The 22493-nt window shown below is 35.5% G+C and overlaps 1 protein-coding gene across 3 annotated transcripts in view; it reads left to right on the top strand.

The window, feature by feature from the left end:
* Positions 1-22493, top strand: part of grin3a (glutamate receptor, ionotropic, N-methyl-D-aspartate 3A) — a 113251-nt gene that overhangs the window by 74491 nt on the left and 16267 nt on the right. For all 3 annotated transcript variants that reach the window (XM_077543089.1, XM_077543088.1, XM_077543087.1), the window contains 3 exons: positions 14500-15169; positions 16701-17084; positions 20344-20489. In XM_077543089.1, the coding sequence (XP_077399215.1) occupies positions 14500-15169; positions 16701-17084; positions 20344-20489 (1200 nt within the window). The remainder of the gene's footprint in view (positions 1-14499; positions 15170-16700; positions 17085-20343; positions 20490-22493) is intronic.

Raw genomic sequence — 22493 nt, 5'->3', positions numbered from 1 at the left:
TTTATCAATTATGCCCTTTGATCTGTTCACCTCTCCTGGCATGTTGGCCGAGCCACTTGTTTCTTGGCAGAATTTGTGAAGTACGCTTACATGTACCCTGAAGCCCAAACACAGAATCTGACAGCCACACCCACGAGGCTGTTTGAGTGGCAAACTAGGGCTGCCGGTGCGTGCCCCTGGACAGAAAGCTGGCAGGAACAGGAAGTTATGGAAACGTCTCCTTTGGGGGTCATTAAACAACTTTATTTATGTACCGTTATTGAGTCACTACTATATGTTAAATTTAAAATATGTGTAAGGAAAGAAAGATCATTAGAGCCATCTGGTCCTCCACACTTGTTTTTAGTCGCCTGTCTTTAATATGTTTGGATGAATAGGAAAATAGACAATAAACTTGCAAAAACATATTAATGTGTCTTTTAACCAGAAATTCAAAGCAAGAGTTGTCTATTTGTCTTAATGGTAAAAAGCAAAACGTAATTAGCATTGATTAACTCTTTGACTGCCAGACGTTTTCAGAAAAGGGATGCCGTGGGTGCCTGCCGATTTAAGCATTTTTGACTGATCTTTCAAGGTCCACAGAAAATTATGTGTTTGGACTATGGAAACACACATACTACCAAATGAAAGATTGGACTCTCATCTTTCATCAGGAAAAAAAGTTTGTTTCTACCTTATTCCGTTTTTCAGTAATCAACAATAGAAAATGGTTAGTTTCACCTCTGTTTGGAAAAAAACGTCTTTTAACGTCTTTGGCACTCCTCCATAGGATTTTACTAAACGTTATTTAACGTTTTTGGCAGTCAAAGAGTTAATGTCTTTGAAGTAATTACTCTAGCTAATTCGTTTCCACAAACTAGACTTGATCAAATTCTAAATCTTGCTATTTAGTGTCTGGCAGTGGTCTACTGAAGCTGCTTTGGGTTGTTTACACTCTTTTTATACTGCTTGCTTTTGTTGGAAGAAGAAGGTAGAAAAAAATACATTGAAACTTGAATTTGAGGACAGTTCATGATGCTGGTTGATCTCGTAATGCTTTTCCTCCTTGCCATGGTTGGTTCCTGTGGTGGTATCAAAATTTTTTATCGTTTATTGACATCTATCTTTTAACTCAGATACCTGCACAGGCTCATTTATGCCTACGGATACTCCGCATTAGAACACACTTTAAACATACATTAACTGCATCAATGTGTCAAAGCACTGGCGCGCTAATTCGCACCGCTCAACTTTATATCACTTTGATGGGAAGGTGAAGCTGCTGCATTACAATTTCAGTGTGCCTTCCCCTGCTGAGATTCGCCTTAAAACGACTGAATCAGCAGAGCGATCATCTCAGGGAAGAAAGACTTGTGTTAACATTACTCTGGTTGAAGCGTCTTATGAATTATTGATTAGCCTCTCTTTGATTTACATATCGGTAGATGTTCAATAACAGGTAAGTCAACGGGTTAACGTTGAACATTCCGTTACGATTACAAGGACAACTTTTGGTATATAAATCACTGATCCAGAATCCGATCCCGAGTGCATTAAAGATGAAATAATGTAATATAAATCCGGCAAGGCTACGAGATCTGCAGACTCGGGTCAAATATTTGAGCGCAGAGTTTGAAGCGAACATGGTGAAGCAGCATTTTTAGTGTTGCGCTGCACAAACAAAAATAAATAAATACGAATAAGCTGCCAACGGAAGTGGTCTTTTTCTTGCACAGTGCATTCTTTTCGTGATTTTAGTAAACTATCTTTTATTTCTGTTTTTGTTTAATTTGATAAATTATTTAAATGTTGTACTTTTGGTTGTGTAAACCACATTGAGTTACAGTGTATAAAACGTGCTACATAAATAAAACTGCTTTGCCTACTACAACTAGTAATAATAATAATAATCTAAAAAAAAATTTTTTATGAAATCAGGATTTTGAAAGCATGGCAGGAGCGTCATGTAAGTATAGGGATTTATTTTCTCCATTTTAAAAGATCGTTTTAAAATGTATAAATCTGCATAAGTGTTTAATCTGTAGACCACACACATATGATGTGGTAAAAAATACTTCTGTGCTTTCATTGGGCTTCGTTGCCTTGCATTTACTTTTTCCATTGTGAGGACTCAATCCGTGACCTCGCTGTTCCACAGCCAAATTCCTCATAGATGAGCTATTGGCACCCCCATGATGTCAACATGTCTAAGATAAATTTGCAGGGGTTTTGTTGCAAATTTTGTTTTAGCATTTGGAGTATTTAAGACACCTTGAATACCTTTTGGTATGCTTGTTTTGTCAGATAGAAGAGTCAGGATTGTGTCTTCATGTCGTCACGCTTGCAATGTGTGGGGGGGGGGGGGTATTTCTGCATCATGGCAGGAAAGGTATCAGGTGTTCCAGAGGGTGGGTGAGGTGACCCAAAGGCAACTGTTGACGCCACACTCATGTTGAAACGAGATAGTGTGTGACAGATGAGCAGCAAAGAGGCTTTGACTGCTTTCAAGCTAGACACAAAAAAAGTCGCTTTCAGGAGCGGAGAAAGGATGCAAGCAGGGATGAACATGCTCACTTTTTTGGGGTGGAAAATCTTTGAAATGATCAACAAACCTACCATTGTCCATCTGTCAGGATACTTGCTTGAGATTGGGGCTTTTTTTTTTGGAAGAAATCTCAAGTAGGAGGATGATAAAATGATAGTTTCTAATGAAATTGACTGACCTACGCTTAAATTTGAATTCGAGGTGGTGCTTATCGAGTGGTATGGTGGGGGGATCATGTGCCGGAATAATGATCACATTTTCAGTTATGTTGAGCCTCCCTCACCTCACTTCCCCAAAATGATTCATTTTTTGGAACACAGCGATTCCAAGAACCCCGCCTGGCACTCAGTCCTTAATAAGCACCAATATGCAAATGTGCAGTCACAAGCCGACCAGAATGAAATAAAAACACAATGGAGATTCATGGTCCGCCAATTTGGCTGTGACTGATGATGTCTGGTCAACTTCCTGTGGCCCATTTATTAGTGTCACGTGTGCCTGCAATATTTCCCCCTGATACAAAAAGACGAATGTAGTCGAAGGAAAGTTTAAAGTCACAGTTGATGCCGCAGCCACCATAAATAATGCACAGATGATAAGTGTGAATTCAAAGTAAGAACTGTAGAATGGAGCTAAAACACACTTGATTGGCGCTCTGATAAGGAGTAGTCAATCAATTAATAAGCTCGGTTGTATAAGAGGGAGACGAGATAGAGAGAAAGATACATTTGGGGATTATGTTGATTCTCTGGAAATCAGATATACAATTTGTCTTGCATTTGCGTAGTGAAGGGAAAGTTGGTTTAAGGACAGTTCTATAATCTAGCTGCATTTAGCCTTGAGTTTATTACACAATCTCAGTACTATATCGCACAGTATGTCATCAATGATAAAATCACAAGTGGCTGTTTTTTTTAAAATTTATTTTACTTTGCTCTCATTTATACGGAAGCGTATTGCATTCACTTGAAAAAAAAAGTACTGTTTTTCTGACTAATTTTTGGGGATAGCTTTGTTTTTTGAGTATTTTTTCAGTTTTATTGAATATTTTTTTCTCAGTTTTTTTGAGTATTTTTTTTTTCTGTTTTAAAAAATATATATATTTTCCTCAGTTTTTCTGAATATGTTTTTTTCTGTTTTTCTGAGTAATTTTTCCCTGTTTTATAAAATAATTACTTTTCTGTTTTTCTGAGTTTAGAGAATAAACCACAATACAGTATACACATTAATTCCTTTATTGAGATCCAGTAAGTAAACATGACCATCTTATTGCATATGGAGGTATGCGGGAAAGTGTCCGTTTCCGTTATTAGCGAATCTGCAACAAGTCACTTGGAGTTCGGAGGTAAAAAAAATAGTAAAAAAAAAAGTAAAATTACAAACTGTTGATGATGTATTACAGAACACCAGCTCTGTTTTTTGGAAGATTTTTTTTTCTGTTTTTTTGAATAAATTTTTTTCAGCCTGTTTTCGGAATATTTTTTTTCTGTTTTTTTTTATATTTTGTTTTCTGTTTTTTATATTTTTTTTTCAGCCTGTTTTTCTGGGGGGAAAAAATCTGTTTTTTTAAATATTCTTTTTGCAGTTTTTTTGAAAAAAAAATGTCAGCCTGTTTTTCTGATTTTTTTGAGGACAGAAAAAAATATTCAGTAAAACAGAAAATAATATTCAGAAAAACAGAAAATTAAAATAAAATACTCAAAAAAAAAAAAGCTCCCTAAAAAAATTTGTCAGAATTTTTTTTTTTTTCTTCAAGTGAATGCAATACGCTTCCGTACATTTATTACTTGCACTCCACTCTTTGGGTTTACCTTCACAGTCTTTGAGCAGGAAGTGTTATAAAGTCTTCAGCGAGACGCACGCCACTTTATACTACCTTCTATTTACCTCTCTCATCTGATGGCTGAGCACCAAGTGCTGCATCATTGGACGTTAATTCACTTGCTCCTGTGGGAAGATTCTTTCAAGGCACATCACTTAGCATTATGATGAGGAAAATAGCTCGAGAGGGACACACACTACCAGCAGCAAAGGCAAAGATTCATCCTTGCGCCTCAAGTCCTAAAATGTACATTTATTATTCCAAGATTAATCCAATGTGTGAATATACAGTATATATATATATTCATTTTTTCCTTGATATGGGGGGAAAAAAACATTCATTGTGGCCACAATTTGTTTCACAGAACTGTCTAAATGTATGTTTAGCAGTTGACATAATTGAGCTTGACAAATCACATAAAAAAAAAAAAAACTTCAATATTTCGCACAGCTTCTAAACACATCCAACACCATGAATTCTTTATTTTGGTTAAACGGTTGTTAACAGTGATGAATTAAACATTCATGAATGTGATTGATTTGCGCTTTAGGATGCAGGAAGAAACTATGTTATATGCATTATTCATAAATTGGATTTTCATTTACACAGAATGTTTAAGAGATGAGAGGCACAACTCATTTATAATAAAAAAAATAAGTGGATTTGTTTGTGGTCAAAACCACAAACAAATCTTGGGACAATTGAAGTTCACGATTAAAATTGTATTCTTTGTTACTGAAAATCATTTTAGAAGGTTATTTTTATCAATCCACTTGTTTATTGCTATTATGGTAAGAATGTTCTTTTACAGATAACGCTTATCATTTACGTGTCATTTGGGGATAAGTGAAGAGTTTGGGAAATCTACTTGAAAAACTATTTTTTTCAAATGTCAGAGACAATTTTTTACACATTTTTTTTTGGGGGGGGGGGGGGCTGACAGCTGTTTTATCCAATTTTTGGGTGCGGAATCCAAAACTGATCCCAGTTTTTTGCTATCACGTCAAGTTTATGAGCTATAGAATTCCTGTTTTCTTTAAAAAAAAAAAAAAAAAAGTAATATAAATGCGTACGTATGTAAATAAAACACTACGAACAAAAAACAACATGGAACAAATTAGAACTTGTAGTTGTAGATGAGTCCCATCGTATAATCAGCTCTTCTTACTACAGTCTTTCTACAACTAATCAGTGGAACATTGCTTATCTGGAGAGTAAGTCGAGGAGAAAAAAACTTGACTGACTAGAAAAAAAAACTGTTTTTATTCCATCCATCCATTTTCTGGAGCCTCAACATCAGCTAAGACAAGAAATTGTTCCATTTTCAAGAGAGTCAGCACCTCAAAATCATGCTGCGAACGTGCTTGATTTTCACATCGCATGCTCCGTCAGTGCATCCTGACCTTTTTAAACTAAACAAGCTCATTGATTTATGTTCAGGTTAAAACAAACTACAAAAAGGCTGCGCTTGTCATTTGCCATTGATATCTGGAATGTGCACATCACCACATCACGTCCCTGCCATTTAAGATTGACTTTTTCCAAGCAAATGTCAATGATTTTAAGCCAGCCATGTGCACTGGCTCTCTTAATAACTTGTTTGTGGATCACCCTGTGTACTGTATGCTTTTTTTTTTTTTTGGGGGGGGGGGGGGGGACAGATCTTTGAAACAATTGATGATGATTAAGAGTCACTTTTCATGAAGATGGATACAAACAAAAGCTGCATTTACATGCGTTTATACTGTCCGGTAACTCGGTTATTCCGTCACAACAAACCGAGTGCTGTTCTTAAACTCTTCTACAGTTGAGTGGACGCAATATGTATAGTATAATTATATTTCCAGAAATAGTCTGGAATGCTCATAAAGTCCTACATTTTTCAAGAAACACTGGATTAAATTACATGTTTATAAAGTGCCGTTGAATAGTACTGAGATCTCTATCATTTTGTGTTATCTCAACCTTTGATGGATTATCTTCACGGTAAAGAATCCAACAAACAGACTTGGCTATATGATATGATATCATATGATATCATATGATCAAATGATATGATATCATATGATATCATATGATATCATATGATATCATATGATCAAATGATATGATATCATATCATATGATATCATATCATATGATCATATGATGATCATATCATATGATATCATAGATATGATATCATATCATATGATATCATATGATATCATATGATCATATGATGATCATATATGATATCATATGCTATCATATTATATGATCATCATATGATCATATGATATGATATATACGATATATTGCCGAATCGATTTTTTTCTAACACCCCTAATATGATATCATATGATATCATATTAGGGGTGTTAGAAAAAAATCGATTCGGCAATATATCGCAATATTACAGCGCGCAATTCTCGAATCAATTCAATATGCAGCCAAATTGATTTTTAAACATCAATTTTTTTATGGGAATATTCAACAAAACGTCTTACTTAGGGTTCACACATTAAGCATGGAAGAATGTTATATTAATGGAACATTAACCCTTAATATTTGATTTCAGAGCTGTTCAAACATGAAACAGACAACCTAAAATTAGCTGCTCTGACAGACCAAAACAGCTGCCAAGAGAGATTTTTGCAAACATATATCTAAACATTACAGATAGAGATCTTACACAGGGGAATACCGTAGTATTGTATACATATCCTGTGAAAGCTATTATAACAGCAATCACCTGAATGAGTCAATTAGCAACCGGCAAGAGATCAATGTCATGAAGTTATCTGCTTTTGTTGTTCCCACCTAACTGAGATGACCTCTTTTTACCGCGATCACTTCACAGAGGTGCGTTTAGTACCCTTAATGTTGCGGCTTAGCTGAGTTACAAAGATAGAAAATCGTACATAATAAATGTTCCCGGCGTGGGTTGCATTGAACAAGCCTTGTGTAAGTCAAACACTTTCCTGTTTGCTCTGGGGGGGTGTGAGATTTGTTTTTAAAAGCCGCCATAAAAGCAGCCGCGCTTCCTTCCTTTGCGTATCTTCTGGCATCAAGAACACAGAGCTGACATGGCAGCCGATGAGGTCGCGATGGTGAGAAACCGATTTGATTCACCCCGCTGTCACTCTCCGGCTTAAAATATCAGCTCTCAAATGCCATCAGTCTTCCATTTAAGAATCGGCGCGGGAAATAATAAAAACGTCATTTTTATGTGGCGAGTAGGAGCCGTCGATGGCGGCGACCCTGAAAAGAAAGTTACACTTTATGATTACTTGTGAACTTGGGAGTTGAATTGTGTTTAAAGGGCGAAGCATCCCTCAGTGATAAAAGTAGCTTCCATGCAAATGAGTGAAATGAAGCAGAAGAATGTATTTGCACTAAAAATCCATGAGTATTTAAACACAGAATAAATCAGGTTTATGAAGTGGAACAGCACCAAATGCTTGGATCTGAGTTGCTATAATGTGAATAATCAGAAACAAGAATCTTAATCATACCGCATACTGTATACGTGCTAAATCCTAATCTACATTTCTATCAAAAAAAATATCCACATGTAGTTGAATATGATACTTTATACTTCATTAGTTTACCTTTTTTTTTTTGATTTTTTCTTCTTTTTTTTTACAAACAAAACAGATTTTTTTTAATTGGCCAGACTTTTCCTTATTTAAGTTGTTGTGGATTCTTTCCCTACAACATGACTTTTTTTTTTGTACTGCTGTCTTGGTGTAACTGTTGGCTTTTTTCCCAGCTTATCAGTATGTAACAATATCCAAACATCATGATACAACATAATCATGATATGAACTTCATGACATGATAAATATCAAATTAAATAATAATAATTAAAAAAAAAAACTCATTATAGTGTATAAAAACTCACGATATAAAAAACAAAAAACTCAAATATTGTGTTTTTGTACAGAATAGTGTAAAGTAATATCTTCATAGTTGTATTCAATAATAGCAAATATAAAATAAAAATATTCTGAATGTGCAATAAAAAAAATACTAATACTAATAAAAAAATGTGAATAGTAAATTTCAAGAAAACGGTAAGATACCAAAAAAAATGTGTCCTAAAATATTATTTTCTTATGAATTTATGGGGGAAAAAAAAGATATTAAAATAATAAATTCATGGTTTTATTCATCGACATCAGACTCGAAAAAAAAAATAGATTCAATATTGATTATTCAATTTTTTTTAACCCAGCCCTAATGTTACGTTCACCTTCATCTGGCGATTAGCGTGGGTCTTAAACGTAGGTGGCCAAAATATGCCTAATTAAAATTAAACTGCACTAATAAAAACTAACCACCAGAGGGTGCTGGAACTGCACACATGTAACACAACCTGGCCTTTTTAACAGATGTACTTTTACATGGCATGGCAATTTTGTGTCCATTTTAATTATCTCTACTTATCAGTGGCAGTAAATGTCTTCATTGTCAATCATTATAAAAGCACCACAAATTGGGTGTGATATCAAGCCGTGTACGTCTTGGACAAGCTCCACTTTCTCTGATGAAGAAGCGTTTGAGAGATGCTGTCATCTGTTAAGGACTCATTTGGGATCCTTGCGACTGAAATCAAAGACAACGCCCACTGCCGATGCATGAGAACGAGTGGCCCATCAGGTCCCACGAAACCAAAGTTCTGTGATTATCGTCATGGACCTTCATCGCATTTGTCAGCGAGACTCTTTGATAGTTGGAGCCATTTTTGTTGTTGTATGTCACATTGCGTGTTGTAGTTGTGCGAGACAGCGACGTCAGGGCGGGCGTCGGAGATGAAAGAGACAACCGTGAGAGGCCATCTTCTAAAGTCGTGACTGCGCGTCACTGACAAAGTCTACCAACTCAGCTCCTTTCTATTCTCATAGTCTGCAAGTTCGCATTAAAAGTCAAACAAGAGCCGAATTAAAGAGAACACTGCTTATAAGACAACAAGAAATGAAAAGAAAGTCAACCCCAAAAAAAAAACATTTCTTGACAATAACATGTTTTTCGCAGCCCCATTAGTCTAAATAAGGTATTATGGTTAATATTGGGGAATATGAGTTAAGCAGCAAAATCTAGCAGTTTTTATCAACATCACAAGGCGGCCATTTTGCCACTTGCCGTCGACTGAAGATGACATCACAGTTGCTCAGGTCTCAGGTAACAACCAATCACGTTTCCTGAGCCCTGAGCAACTGTGATGTCATCTTCAGTCGACAGGCAAGTGGCAAAATGGCCGCCCCCTGAGATGGATAAAAACTAGGGGTGTGAGGCAATTAAAACTTTTAATCGTAATTTTAAATCGTACTTCAATGGTTAACTCACGATTAATAGCACATTTTATATCTGTTCTAAATGCACAATAAAATATTTTTCATACTCTTGCTAACATGAAAGAGGAAAAAATGTTAAACTAATAGAAATATGGCTACAACTTTTACCCATTAATACAGTAATTTTATAATAATTCATAAAATTGAGTTAAAATTAAAAAGATGTACTGTACAGTAAAAAAAAAAAACGAGTGTGATATTGATTTGTGTTGTGGTCATATTTCTGCCACTAGATGGCATAATTGCATTTGAAAGACGTTGGTGACAGCTCACATGAGCTATCTCATCTTTAACATGAAGTAACTTGTGAAATTTTGCACATTTTTTAAAATTGTAAAATACAACTTGACCCCAGTCTCCACAAATATATGCATTATTATTTAATTTATTACTGCTAAATTTTGTGCTGTGTCTGCTGCGTTGTGACTGGAATTCCCCCAGCACAGGTTTTCCAAGTAAGGGGCGGTCATTAATGGCATGTTTAAAAAATTTGTGCCGTTAAAGGAACTTTAAATTAACTCAAAAATATTTTTGACACCCCTAATAAAAACAGCTGGATTTTGCTGCACAACTCATATCCCATAAATATAATATTAATCAGAATGTCATGTTTAGACTAGAGAGGTGACATAACATATTATTGACAAGAAACGTTAAAAGCAAAGCTGAAATCTCACAGCACCAAACATTTGACCTGTTCATCCTTTCCACAAAACAAGTCGATGTGATTGCATCGCAGAGGTGTGAAGCGGCTTTTAGACGATACGTGACTACATTTGCTTCTCACCTCCGTCCCTACAAGCGTGGAGAAGAGCGCGTGTGCGTGTGTGGCCTGTACACACCTTGTACGTTAAGGTCAAGCTTTTTGGGAATTGACTTCATTGTTGTGTCCGCTGATGTGATGGAAAACATGACTTGGTGTTGGTGTGCGTGTCTGTTTCTGGTTCCTGACGCTGTCGGACCGCCAGTAGCGTGGCTCACTTAGAGGCATGGCGTGATGGTGGGGCCGTGCTCTGTCCTCTGCTGTAACACTCACTTTCACACAAACACGCACGTACACACACAATCAGGCCACCAAAACGGCACACCTCATTTTTAGATAAAAATAATAATAATAATTGCTTATCAAAAAAACACATTCATTCATTCTGGAGAAATTAATGAATTTTAAATATCCATTTGGCAAATACAGCTCTGTATTAAATATAAATATAATGTGTATTAATCAAGCATTTTAACTCATTCACTGCCATTGACGGCTATAGACGTCAAAAATTCATTTGAACTCTCTCTATTAGTTTCACTTTTTTTTTCCACTTTTGTTAACAAGAGTATGAAAACCTAGGAAAAAAATGTATTGTACATATTGAACAGATATAAAATTTGTGATTAATCTTGAGTTTAAATAATTAAGTAATCAAAAAAAAGGAAATATTTTTAATTGTAATTAATCGCATGACTTCAATAGTTAACTCACGATTAATCACAAATGTTATATCCGTTCCAAACGTACAATTAAAAAAAAATTCTAGGTTTTCATACTCTTGTTAACAAAAGTGGAAAAAAATATGAAACTAATAGAAATAGCTCAAATGAATTTTTGACGTTGAAAGCCGTCAATGGCAGTGAATGAGTTAATAGGGATGCTTGATACCACTGTTCTTCAGACCGATACCTGTACAAGTAATTGACTCTTGAGCACTAATACCAAGTACCGATACCACTAGTACTTTTGAGACATAACATTTCAAAATAAAAAACAATGACAGATCATTTTGAAGAAACATATATATATCTCAAAATAGCATTTTTCATTCAAATTGATGACAATTTTCGATTCTTTTAATTGCTCATTTCTTATTCCTGATTGCAAAACAGCCACAAGAGGGACGATACCTTGAAATAAAAAGACCTCGTATTGGGCTGATACAAATACCTGTTATCAGTACTTGCCCATCCCTAAAAATAAATATAACGTTCAATAACCAATCACTTTGACACATAAACACCTTAACATGTATTATTTAAAAAATAATAATAATAAAAATAAAATAAAATAATCTAACAAGTGAGGCAGTTTAAAAAAGAAAGAAATCCTGTCAACAGATTTTTATTTTTATTTTAATAATAACTAGAGTTGTCCCAAGTCGATCAACATGATTGGAAATCAGGGCTGATCATGTGATTTTCAGGTGATCGGGTGAAAAATATCATATTTTAAAATGTTCTAAAAAATCGTGAATAAAACATTTTAGTTCTTTACTTGAGTTGAACCATTGAAAAGCCATATGAAATTAAAAAAAAAAAGAAAATTGAGACAATTTGCATGTGGACCTTCTTTTTTTTCCTGTTTTGTAACCGGGACTCAAAATCAAGTAATTTAGACTCGGATTGGTGTGCAAAAAAAATCCCAAATCATAACAACACATACGGTAAAAAATTTCACTGAAAGAATATGTACTGCAATTTCAACTCAAGCTAACATTTGATGACCTTAAACGTGCAGTTGGTTCATTTATTGCCGTGAGACCTTTTCATGTTGTCCTCACGAGTGGATCGATTTGCAAATTTGCTGTCTTCCGAGCTAGTATCAGAGGCTTAACAGAGGTGGAATGCAGCCGGTGGATAAGCAGAAAGTGGAGATTATCATCCGTGACTTAATTTCCTTCGGTCTCTTGTGTCGAAAGCAAATGATGCCGCTTGTGTTGACGTCACCAAACATTCCGGTTATCGCAATGCGAGGTGAGCATTGCGTACTTCGCTTTGGTGACTTCTGTCTAAAAGACAGCCAAATCATTCTTGGCTCTCCTGTTACGCGTCAATTTACTTGGAAGACGGTGTGAAATTGGCTTGTGTCTGTTGCTGATGCTGTTGACAGCTTTCAATCTATTTTCTATTGCTACTTATTCTGTTCACTCTCATGTGGAAGGTGGCGGTGACTTATTGTTGGGGTACAACCAGGACAGTTGATCTCCGCCGAACCCCTGGGGTTTGATCGATTTGGGGGTTTTAGCTTATTCCTGAGCAGAATAAGCAGTAGACAATGGATGGATTAAAAAAATAAAAAATAAAAAATAAAAAATAAAAAATAAAAAATAAAAAATAAAAAATAAAAAATAAAAAATAAAAAATAAAAAATAAAATAAAATAAAATAAAATGAAATAAAATAAAATAAAATAAAATAAAATAAAATAAAATAAAATAAAATAAAAGGGGATGGATTAAACTTTATGTTTAGTTTAAACTTGGGTTGTTTAATTTGCTGTTTTCTTTTTTAACTAGGTATAGACCGGTTATCGGCCGGGCCGATTATCGGTACAGACAGTTTTGAACATATTTAGACAATTTTTCATTGTCAGCAAAGACCTTTTGAAACCTTTTACACAACCCTGATGAAAACCCCAAGTTAGCTACATTGGCATGCATTTGTCGCTATGTGAGATTCAGGCAACTTTAATTTATGGATTAATATTAATGTCTACTTTATAAAAAAAAAAAAATGATGCTGACACTGGTGAAACCCGACTTATTTTTGAAAATTTTAAATAAAATAAGTTAAGAAATAATGTTGAAATTTTGGAAAACTTTATTTATAGTAGAAAACTTTAGCGAACAATTTATTTGCTTAGTTTTTAATTTAGCTTCACACATGCTGATGACCCGGGAAGCTTCCTGCAATTTTTGTAGCTGTCAATTCCTTATATGTTTAAAATGAACTAATTTGCGCCCCAAAACGTATAAATACGTTCTATTTTAAACGTTTTAAGTGTCCCAATGACGTATTTATACGTTTTTTATGTTAATGTTTTTTAATGCTCGAGCATACAGAAGGCTTTGATTCAGCCTCTGAACTGCAGAGAAGAGGTGGAGCAGTGGTAGTACTTACAAAAACGACCAGCGGGTGGCAGCAGAGTATAAGAGATCAACCAGGGCCATGTTGCAAACAAGCTCATTTACCCACAGTTCTAAACAGATTTGTGATGATGAAACTTAGCTGTATTCTAATGCTAATTGCTGCAAAATGAACACAGATAGAAATACACTTTTTTTTTTTACTTGATGAAAGAAGAAACTCTAATCTTTCCATATTTTTTTAACACATTCACTGCCATTGACGGCTATAGACGTCAAAAATTCATATTCCATATTTCTATTAGTTTAACTTTTTTTTCCCACTTTTGTTAACAAGAGTATGAAAACCTAGAAAAAAATGTTTTATTGTACATTTGGAACAGATATAAAATGTGTGATTAATCGTGAGTTAACTATTGAAGTCATGCGATTAATTACAATCAAAAAATGTAATCGCCTGATGCGGCTTAAAGATAATAAAAAATTTGGGGAGCCGCATGACTTCACTAGTTAACTCACAATTAATCACAAATTTTATATCTGTTCTAAATGTACAATAAAAAAATCTAGGTTTCCATACTCTTGTTAACAAAAGTAGAAAAAAATGTTAAACTAATAGAAATAGTTCAAATGAATTTTTGACGTCTATAGCCGTCAATGGCAGTGAATGAGTTAATGCAATAGAACACAATATTCTGTGGGCCTTGCAAAATCAGATGGGAGCAAAGGGGGTTGCTTCAGTGTAAATGGCTGGGAGTGAATGAGTTAAAAGTAAAAGTTGTTTTCTCTTTTAAATTTCGATGGTAATATTTTCTCTTTTCCTGCAAATGAATATCGGCTTGAAATATCAGTCTCCTTGGCCTCGGCCTTGAAAAAAACAAATTCATCGATCACTAATTTTAACCTTCATTAAAGTTTTTCTTCCCGTGATGAATTCATATTTTTGTTTCGTCCCCTTCAGATTTCTTTCCAACACATCCTTTGAGGGCCAGAGCGGTTTTATATCCAGAGACCGTCAGAGCCAAAATGTCATCTCAGAGGCCCATCACTACATCTGGTCCCTCCAGCTGGACCCTCTGGGCCAGCCAACCTGGACGAGACTCGGACGTTGGCGCAGAGGGAAAGTCCTGATGGACCAGGGGGCTTGGACGAGCCGCCAGGGTTCGGGAGGGGGAGGCGACTGGCGCAGACCCACCAGGCTCCATTTGCGAGTGGTGACGCTGGTGGAGCACCCGTTTGTATTCACCCGGGAGGTGGACGGAGACGGGCTGTGTCCCGCTGGCCAGTTGTGCCTCGACCCACTCACCAATGACTCGGGGGTTTTACAGAGTTTTTTCCAAAATCTTGCAGGACCAAATGGATCGGTCCCCACGGACTCAAAGAAATGCTGCTATGGTTACTGTATCGACTTGCTGGAGAAGCTGGCAGAGGATATGGGATTCACCTTTGACCTCTACATTGTTGGAGATGGGAAATACGGAGGCTTTAAGAACGGTCGCTGGACGGGATTAGTGGGCGACCTGCTTAGCGGTGCTGCTCACCTCGCTGTGACGTCTTTTAGCATTAATTCAGCGAGAAGCCAAGTCATCGACTTCACCTCGCCCTTCTTCTCCACCAGCCTGGGAATTCTGGTCAGTTTTTGTCTTTGTGTCTATTCCTTATATTTCACTCCGCTGTTACGCTTTGTTCCATCCTCTGTCATTGACCTCACCTCAACCCGCTCTCATCACGAAGCTGTCCTTTTACTACATGCCTTCCAATTATCCACATGAGATTCGATTGGTCACCTTATAATGATATTATTTTACTTGACCTCAGTATCTGACGAAAGGCCTTGTGATTACACTGTCTTCTGTCACAAATGGATGTTGTGATTTATTTCCTGGTATATCCTCACAATTCTATCAATGCATCTGTTTGTCTAATTTAACACATTTGCTTCCTTGCATCTTAAATATTGCCATGGTCCCAAAAACGCATTTATATGTTTTTTTTTTAGTTTTTTTTTTTTATGCTAGACCATACAGAATGATTTGATGCAGCATGTGACCTGAAGAGGTTGCTGAAAGCAATGGTAGTTATTACAAAAAACGGCCAGCAGGTGGCAGCAGAGTATAAGAGATCAACCAGGGCCATTTTGCTTGTTTTCCCCAGTGTTTTAAACAGATTTTAATGATGAAACTTAGCTATATTCTAATGCTAATTGCTGCCAAATGGAAACAGATAGAAACTGTTTTTCCCTCATAAAAGAAGAGACTCTAATCTTTCTTTTGGTAGGCTCCATGTTTTTGTAAAAACAGAACACAATATTCTGTGGGCCTTGCAAAATCAGTCAAAATCCGGTAAAACACGGGAGCGAAGGGGGTTGCTTCAGTGAGAATGGCTGGGAGTGAATGAGTTGAGTATCTCTGCAATTAATTTTTGAGATCTCATATAAGTGATTACTTAATGTGTGTTCTTCCGAGTGTGTTTGTTATCAGCTAATTATCAGCTAAGTCGACCACAAAAATTGGTCGACACAAAAATGTCTTCCTCACATCAGGGAACGGGATGTTTCGCCGAGTAATCGATACAATAATGGATAAGATAATCAATTCTAAAATGATTTGTTATTGACAGCCCTAGTTATTATCATTAATGACATTCATTAATGAAGACACTGATCATGTTAGTGATTTCCCACAATAATTAGGCAACAAACACTTTATTTCTATAAATCTCTCCATTGCTTACATTTTCAAATGTATACAACATTTTACAACTTATACAACATTCCTAGAAAATCACAATGCCCCATCACTGGTAAGCTATTTTTGGAACAGCTCTGTTGAATAATCATGTGGTCCTTGGGGGGGCTACCATGTTGGTTGACCCGATCTAGTTTATTATTCACTGAGATTCATTTACACTTTAAAAATGTTGTTAATATTAATTTTGATGAGAGGAGAGTGGAGACATAAAATTACCCAAATTTATCTAAATGATTTATTTACTACTGTACATTCATTTGAATGTAATTCATTTTATTTAGATACATCTTGTGGAATTAATTGGCCGTAGCCTGGCAGGATTTTTCATACACATGAATGTCACGATTAATGCAATAACTTCTATTAATGTAACTTTGAATGTGTTATTATACGTTTCTGTTTGTGCGTTTAGGTCCGCACCCGTGACACCGCAGCACCCATCGGGGCCTTCATGTGGCCTCTCCACTGGTCGATGTGGCTCGGCATCTTTGTGTCCCTCCACGTCACCGCCATCTTCCTCACCTTGTACGAGTGGCACAGCCCATTCGGCATGACGCCGCGCGGACGCAACCGGGATCGCGTCTTCTCCTTCTCCTCGGCTCTCAACGTGTGCTACGCTATACTTTTTGGGAGAACCGTCGCCATCAAGCCCCCCAAGTGCTGGACGGGCCGTCTGCTGATGAACCTTTGGGCCATTTTCTGTCTCTTCTGCCTGTCCACCTACACGGCTAATCTGGCGGCGGTCATGGTTGGTGAGAAGACCTATGAGCAGCTGTCGGGGATCCACGACCCAAAGGTATTAGTCACGTTAAACGGGTTGACTGACTCGTCACTGATCGTGTCTAGTGGCAATTTTTGTGTCTTTCTTTTCAATTTAGCATTCAAAAACTTGTCCTCTAAGTTTTTTAAGGTGTGCTGTTTTGCCCTGGACTACCATTCTAGTCAATCAAGTACAAACCCACTGACAGTATTGTGATATTTGTCAATTTGTTAATTGAGTTGTGTTTGTATGGTTCTGGTAAATTCTTAGACGTTAGAGTTTTTTTTTTTTTTTTTTTTGCCATTTGGATAATTTTCATCTACATGCAGTTCGCCGCTGTCCGGTGAAAAACACTTATGTCCATTTTTGTCTTTAAATATATATATTTTTTACATTTTTACTTTTATGGTATGAAGCGGAATGTACACAAACTTAAAATAAATAAATAAACAACTGAATAAATAATAATAATAATAATAATAATAAGACAAAAATGGACATAAGTGTTTTTTACTTTTATGGTATGAAGCGGAATGCACACAAACTTAAAATAAATAAATAAACAACTGAATAAATAATAATAATAATAAGAAGAAGAAGACAAAAATGGACATAAGTGTTTTTTAATTTTATGGTATGAAGCGGAATGCACACAAACTTAAAATAAATAAATAAACAACTGAATAAATAATAATAATAAGAAGAAGAAGAAGAAGAAGACAAAAATGGACATAAGTGTTTTTTACTTTTATGAGATGAAGCGGAATGCACACAAACTTAAAATAAATAAATAAACAACTGAATAAATAATAATAATAATAATAATAATAATAAGACAAAAATGGACATAAGTGTTTTTTACTTTTATGGTATGTAGCGGAATGCACACAAACTTAAAATAAATAAATAAACAACTGAATAAATAATAATAATAAGAAGAAGAAGAAGACAAAAATGGACATAAGTGTTTTTTAATTTTATGGTATGAAGCGGAATGCACACAAACTTAAAATAAATAAATAAACAACTGAATAAATAATAATAATAATAAGAAGAAGAAGAAGAAGACAAAAATGGACATAAGTGTTTTTTACTTTTATGAGATGAAGCGGAATGCACACAAACTTAAAATAAATAAATAAACAACTGAATAAATAATAATAATAATAATAATAAGACAAAAATGGACATAAGTGTTTTTTACTTTTATGGTATGTAGCGGAATGCACACAAACTTAAAATAAATAAATAAACAACTGAATAAATAATAATAATAATAATAATAATAAGACAAAAATGGACATAAGTGTTTTTTACTTTTATGGTATGAAGCGGAATGCACACAAACTTAAAATAAATAAATAAACAACTGAATAAATAATAATAATAATAAGACGAAAATGGACATAAGTGTTTTTTACTTTTATGGGATGAAGCGGAATGCAGACATCCCAAACACAAAGGTAAAATAAATAAATAACAACTGAATAAATAATAATAATAATAATAACAATAAGACAAAAATGGACATAAGTGTTTTTTACTTTTATGGGATGAAGCGGAATGCAGACATCCCAAACACAAAGGTAAAATAAATAAATAACAACTGAATAAATAATAATAATAATAATAACAATAAGACAAAAATGGACATAAGTGTTTTTTACGTTTATGGGATGAAGCTGAATGCAGACAATACAAAATGCAAAAAAATAAATAAAAATAAAATAAATTTTATAAAAACTTTGTAATTTAAAATAATGTAAAATACCATTCAGAAAATACTACTCACCGTGAGGTGTTTATTATCTTTATAAGTATGAACACATTTTTATCATTTAAAATATTCATGGGCTTCTACCTGCACGGAATAAACCCACTGTAAAAACTTTCTTCCCAACTTCTTGCCAAGTTTGTTTTTCCACTCTTCAGCGAGGGATGCTCTCAACTTGTCATCCAAAATCCGATCATTCTTCTCTTTTGTTTATTCAGCCCCTTTTTGGGCCAATGTTGAAATGTCTTAGCAGCGTTTTAGCTTGACTCGTGTGCAGGCAGCGGGGGTTCAGCCCCCCCTCAGTGACAGTGGGAATGCTTGTTTGTCTCTATAATGTATGCTCTGTGACTGACTGGTAACCACTTCAGGGGCCAGTCTGCCTTTCGTCCCGGGTCAGATGGGATCGGCTCCAGAACTCTCATGACTGGTTAAAGCATTATGAAAATAGATGGAAGAATAGATTGCCTTCTTGCAATCAATGTCGGTTATATACATTATTTTCGCAAATTGCAAGCCAACAACGCCATCCACAGTCATGGGTTCATAAAATTAAACGCGCATACGGTATATCCAGATCCTTGCTCAACATATACATAATACAAACAGGAACAAACCTAACAAAAAAAAAATTGTTTAGATGTGTCAAGAATTACAAGATTTTTGTGTCGTTGTGCTTTTTAGATATGACTAGAATGAATGGGCCATTCATCGCAGTTAGCTAGCATGAGATGGAAGTACACTATTAGCAAAGCGATGGCAAACAAAATGGCATTATCTAATTTATTAACCCCTTTTTACCTGTTGTTGGTAACCCGGTGGGTAGTAGGTGATGTCTGGTCGGCGCTGGATTTCACTTTCCTTTCTTTTCTTTGATCCTTCCTCGGGTCCCCTGCCAACCTCGCGACTCTAGCTGGATTCTGAAGTATTCGGTTTAGGTGAACGGTATGGGATTTTTAATAGGTTTTAGGGGAACTAATGAGTACACACTCACACGCACGCACACATGCACACATGCACACACACACACATGCACGTACTTACGCACATACAAAATAAAAATAAAAAATAAAAATAAAAGAACGCAAGAGAGCAATGATGATGACATGTCGAATCGGTAAAATTACTGAATGGACAATATTGAGCACTCTCAGAAAAAAAAATAAGAAAAAAAAGACTTGAGCCTGCTTGTATTCGATTAATTTTATTATTTTATTATTTTTTTTATCTTCAATCGGCACTGATTATATCAAAACTTTCCCCGGTAGCATCTGTTAGAGTGGAGGCCATTATTTGAGGTAATACGGTAAAAATGAATTCAACAGTGACTCACTGTGTTGTCCAAAAAAAAAAAGCAAAAAGAAACTTTTAGATAATTTTTTTACTTTGTAATGCTAAATGCAGGTACTCTAATATTATAGAAAATGTTGCGTAACTGTAGAAAATCAATAGCAGACTGAAGTGGTGGTGGTGGTGGGGGGGGTTGATATTAAAGCTTAAATGTCTCCCCTATCTTTCTTGCAGTTGCACCATCCCTCTCAGGGATTCCGATTTGCTACAGTAAGAGAAAGCAGCGCTGAGGACTACGTCAAAAAGAGCTTTCCTGAGATGCACGAGTACATGCGACGATACAACGTCCCAGCAACGCCAGACGGCATACACAATCTCAAGTAATTCCATTTTTTTGCATACTAGCATGTTATTCATTTATATATACAAACATAATATTTGCACAGTCATGATCCCAGCATCTTTCTTAGGAGATGGTTTATTGTCTCTGGAAATATCACATAAATGTCAAGTGAATGGGAATGAAAAAAAATACACCCAAAAAAAAAAACAATGCTGCTGTCATTTTCTACTGCGAGTCTGCCTTCACTTCACATTCAGCTCCTATCTCCTTCTTTTTTCGGCACCCCCAACACCGCCATCGCTGTCATCCTAAGCTGCTTCGACATTCCACCGGCGTCCCCACTGAGCAAAGCAAAAATAAAGTGAGAAATGGCAGCTTGGATACAAACAGGGGTTGGAGAGAACACCATTTAAATGGATGAAACAAGTTTTTTTTTTTTTTTTTTTTCTCCAGCTGAGCCTCTCAAATGCTGATTAGAAGGTTCAAGGAAAATGTCAACCTTAGGAAATTACAGCTCAGGAGCCGGAAATGTGCAACTTAAGGATTCACGCCCCGAACGAAACGACTATTTATTCTTATCAGTCACGTAATAATATAATAATAATAACATTGCGGGGACTCAATTCTCCGCTGATCGCAGCAACCGAAATACAAATAAAATGTCTTCATAACAGACGCTAGAAATACTAACTGCAGCTAATTCGCGGTGCTATTACTGGCGCATCATCAACGGTTGGAGGACATATTAGAATGGCGGCGCTGATGGTATCACCTCCATCAGGATTGAGATTTTCATGGCTCAACTGGCTGATGATGAATACAAAACAAAAGCAATTTCAAGCACAGGTTTTTCTTATTAACCTGCCTGCAAGCATCAAGATGCAAAAGACGTTAGCGCAATCAACCTCGGAGTTGTAGCATGAATAGAATTGCTCCCTCCCGCGTTGTATCCAATGAAGCAATGCTACAGAAATGTCGATGCAATTCCAAACTGGGGTAAATGGGCTGGCTTTTGTGTGTGTGGTGGGTTTAAAAGATCATGTTAACAAGAAATGAAAATGTTTAGATTTGAAAACCTGTCGAGCGTTTAAGGCAGTTTGTAAATGAAATGTTAAATGAATATTATAAGGATGTATTTTTTTCCCTAAATTACTTTTGATTTTTTTTTCTCAAAAATTGGGGGGAAATCTAAAATCATTGAGAAGAAAAATACTGCCCTGTACAGCGTGAATATTTCTAATATTTTTGGAGGCAGATTTGGAATGCTAAACATGCTAAACATAGTACCTCCATAATATAAACATTTTGAGTGAGTTGAATTTCATAAAAAAATATTTTTAAAAAGTTCTTGCACTTAATTAATTTGGGTTTTTTGTACCTCAGTTTTGTGCCATCCTTGAATGTTAATTTTTATGTACGAGAACCCTATGCACTGGGGGGGGGGGTGGATTACAGTATGTGATTATTTTTTGTACACACACCCTCGCACGCACGCACGCACACACACACGCACATACACATACTCACCCACATACAAAAAAAAAAAAAATATATATATATATATATATATATGTGTGTGTATATGTGTATATATGTATATATATTAAAAAAAACATTTATTAAAAATGTTTTAATTTATTTGTTTGTTTTTTTTTAAAAAAGGAGAGCAATGATGATGTCAAATCGAATGAACAATACTGAGCTCTCCTGAAAAATGAAAAAAAAATTTTTTTTTTTGTGCATCACACCCTTTGTTGATAGGTTAGGGGTTGGATAGTGTATCTTTTATGCAAGCATAAAAAAAAAAACGATGTATATTAACTAATTAACACTGAAGTAACCCCCTTTGCTCCCGGCTGTTTTACATGATTTTGACTGATTTTGTAAGGCCCACAGAATATTGTGTTCTATTGCTATAAAAAATATGGAACCTACCAAAAGAAAGACCAAAAAAAAGTCTCTTCTTTCATCAGGAAAAAAAAGTATATTTGTATAAGTTTCCATTTTGCAGCAATTAGCATTAGAATATACTGTATATAAG

The sequence above is a fragment of the Vanacampus margaritifer genome, chromosome 14, assembly GCF_051991255.1.
Source record: "Vanacampus margaritifer isolate UIUO_Vmar chromosome 14, RoL_Vmar_1.0, whole genome shotgun sequence".
Taxonomy (NCBI): Eukaryota; Metazoa; Chordata; class Actinopteri; order Syngnathiformes; family Syngnathidae; genus Vanacampus; species Vanacampus margaritifer.
This window is presented reverse-complemented; position numbering and strand designations above follow the sequence as displayed.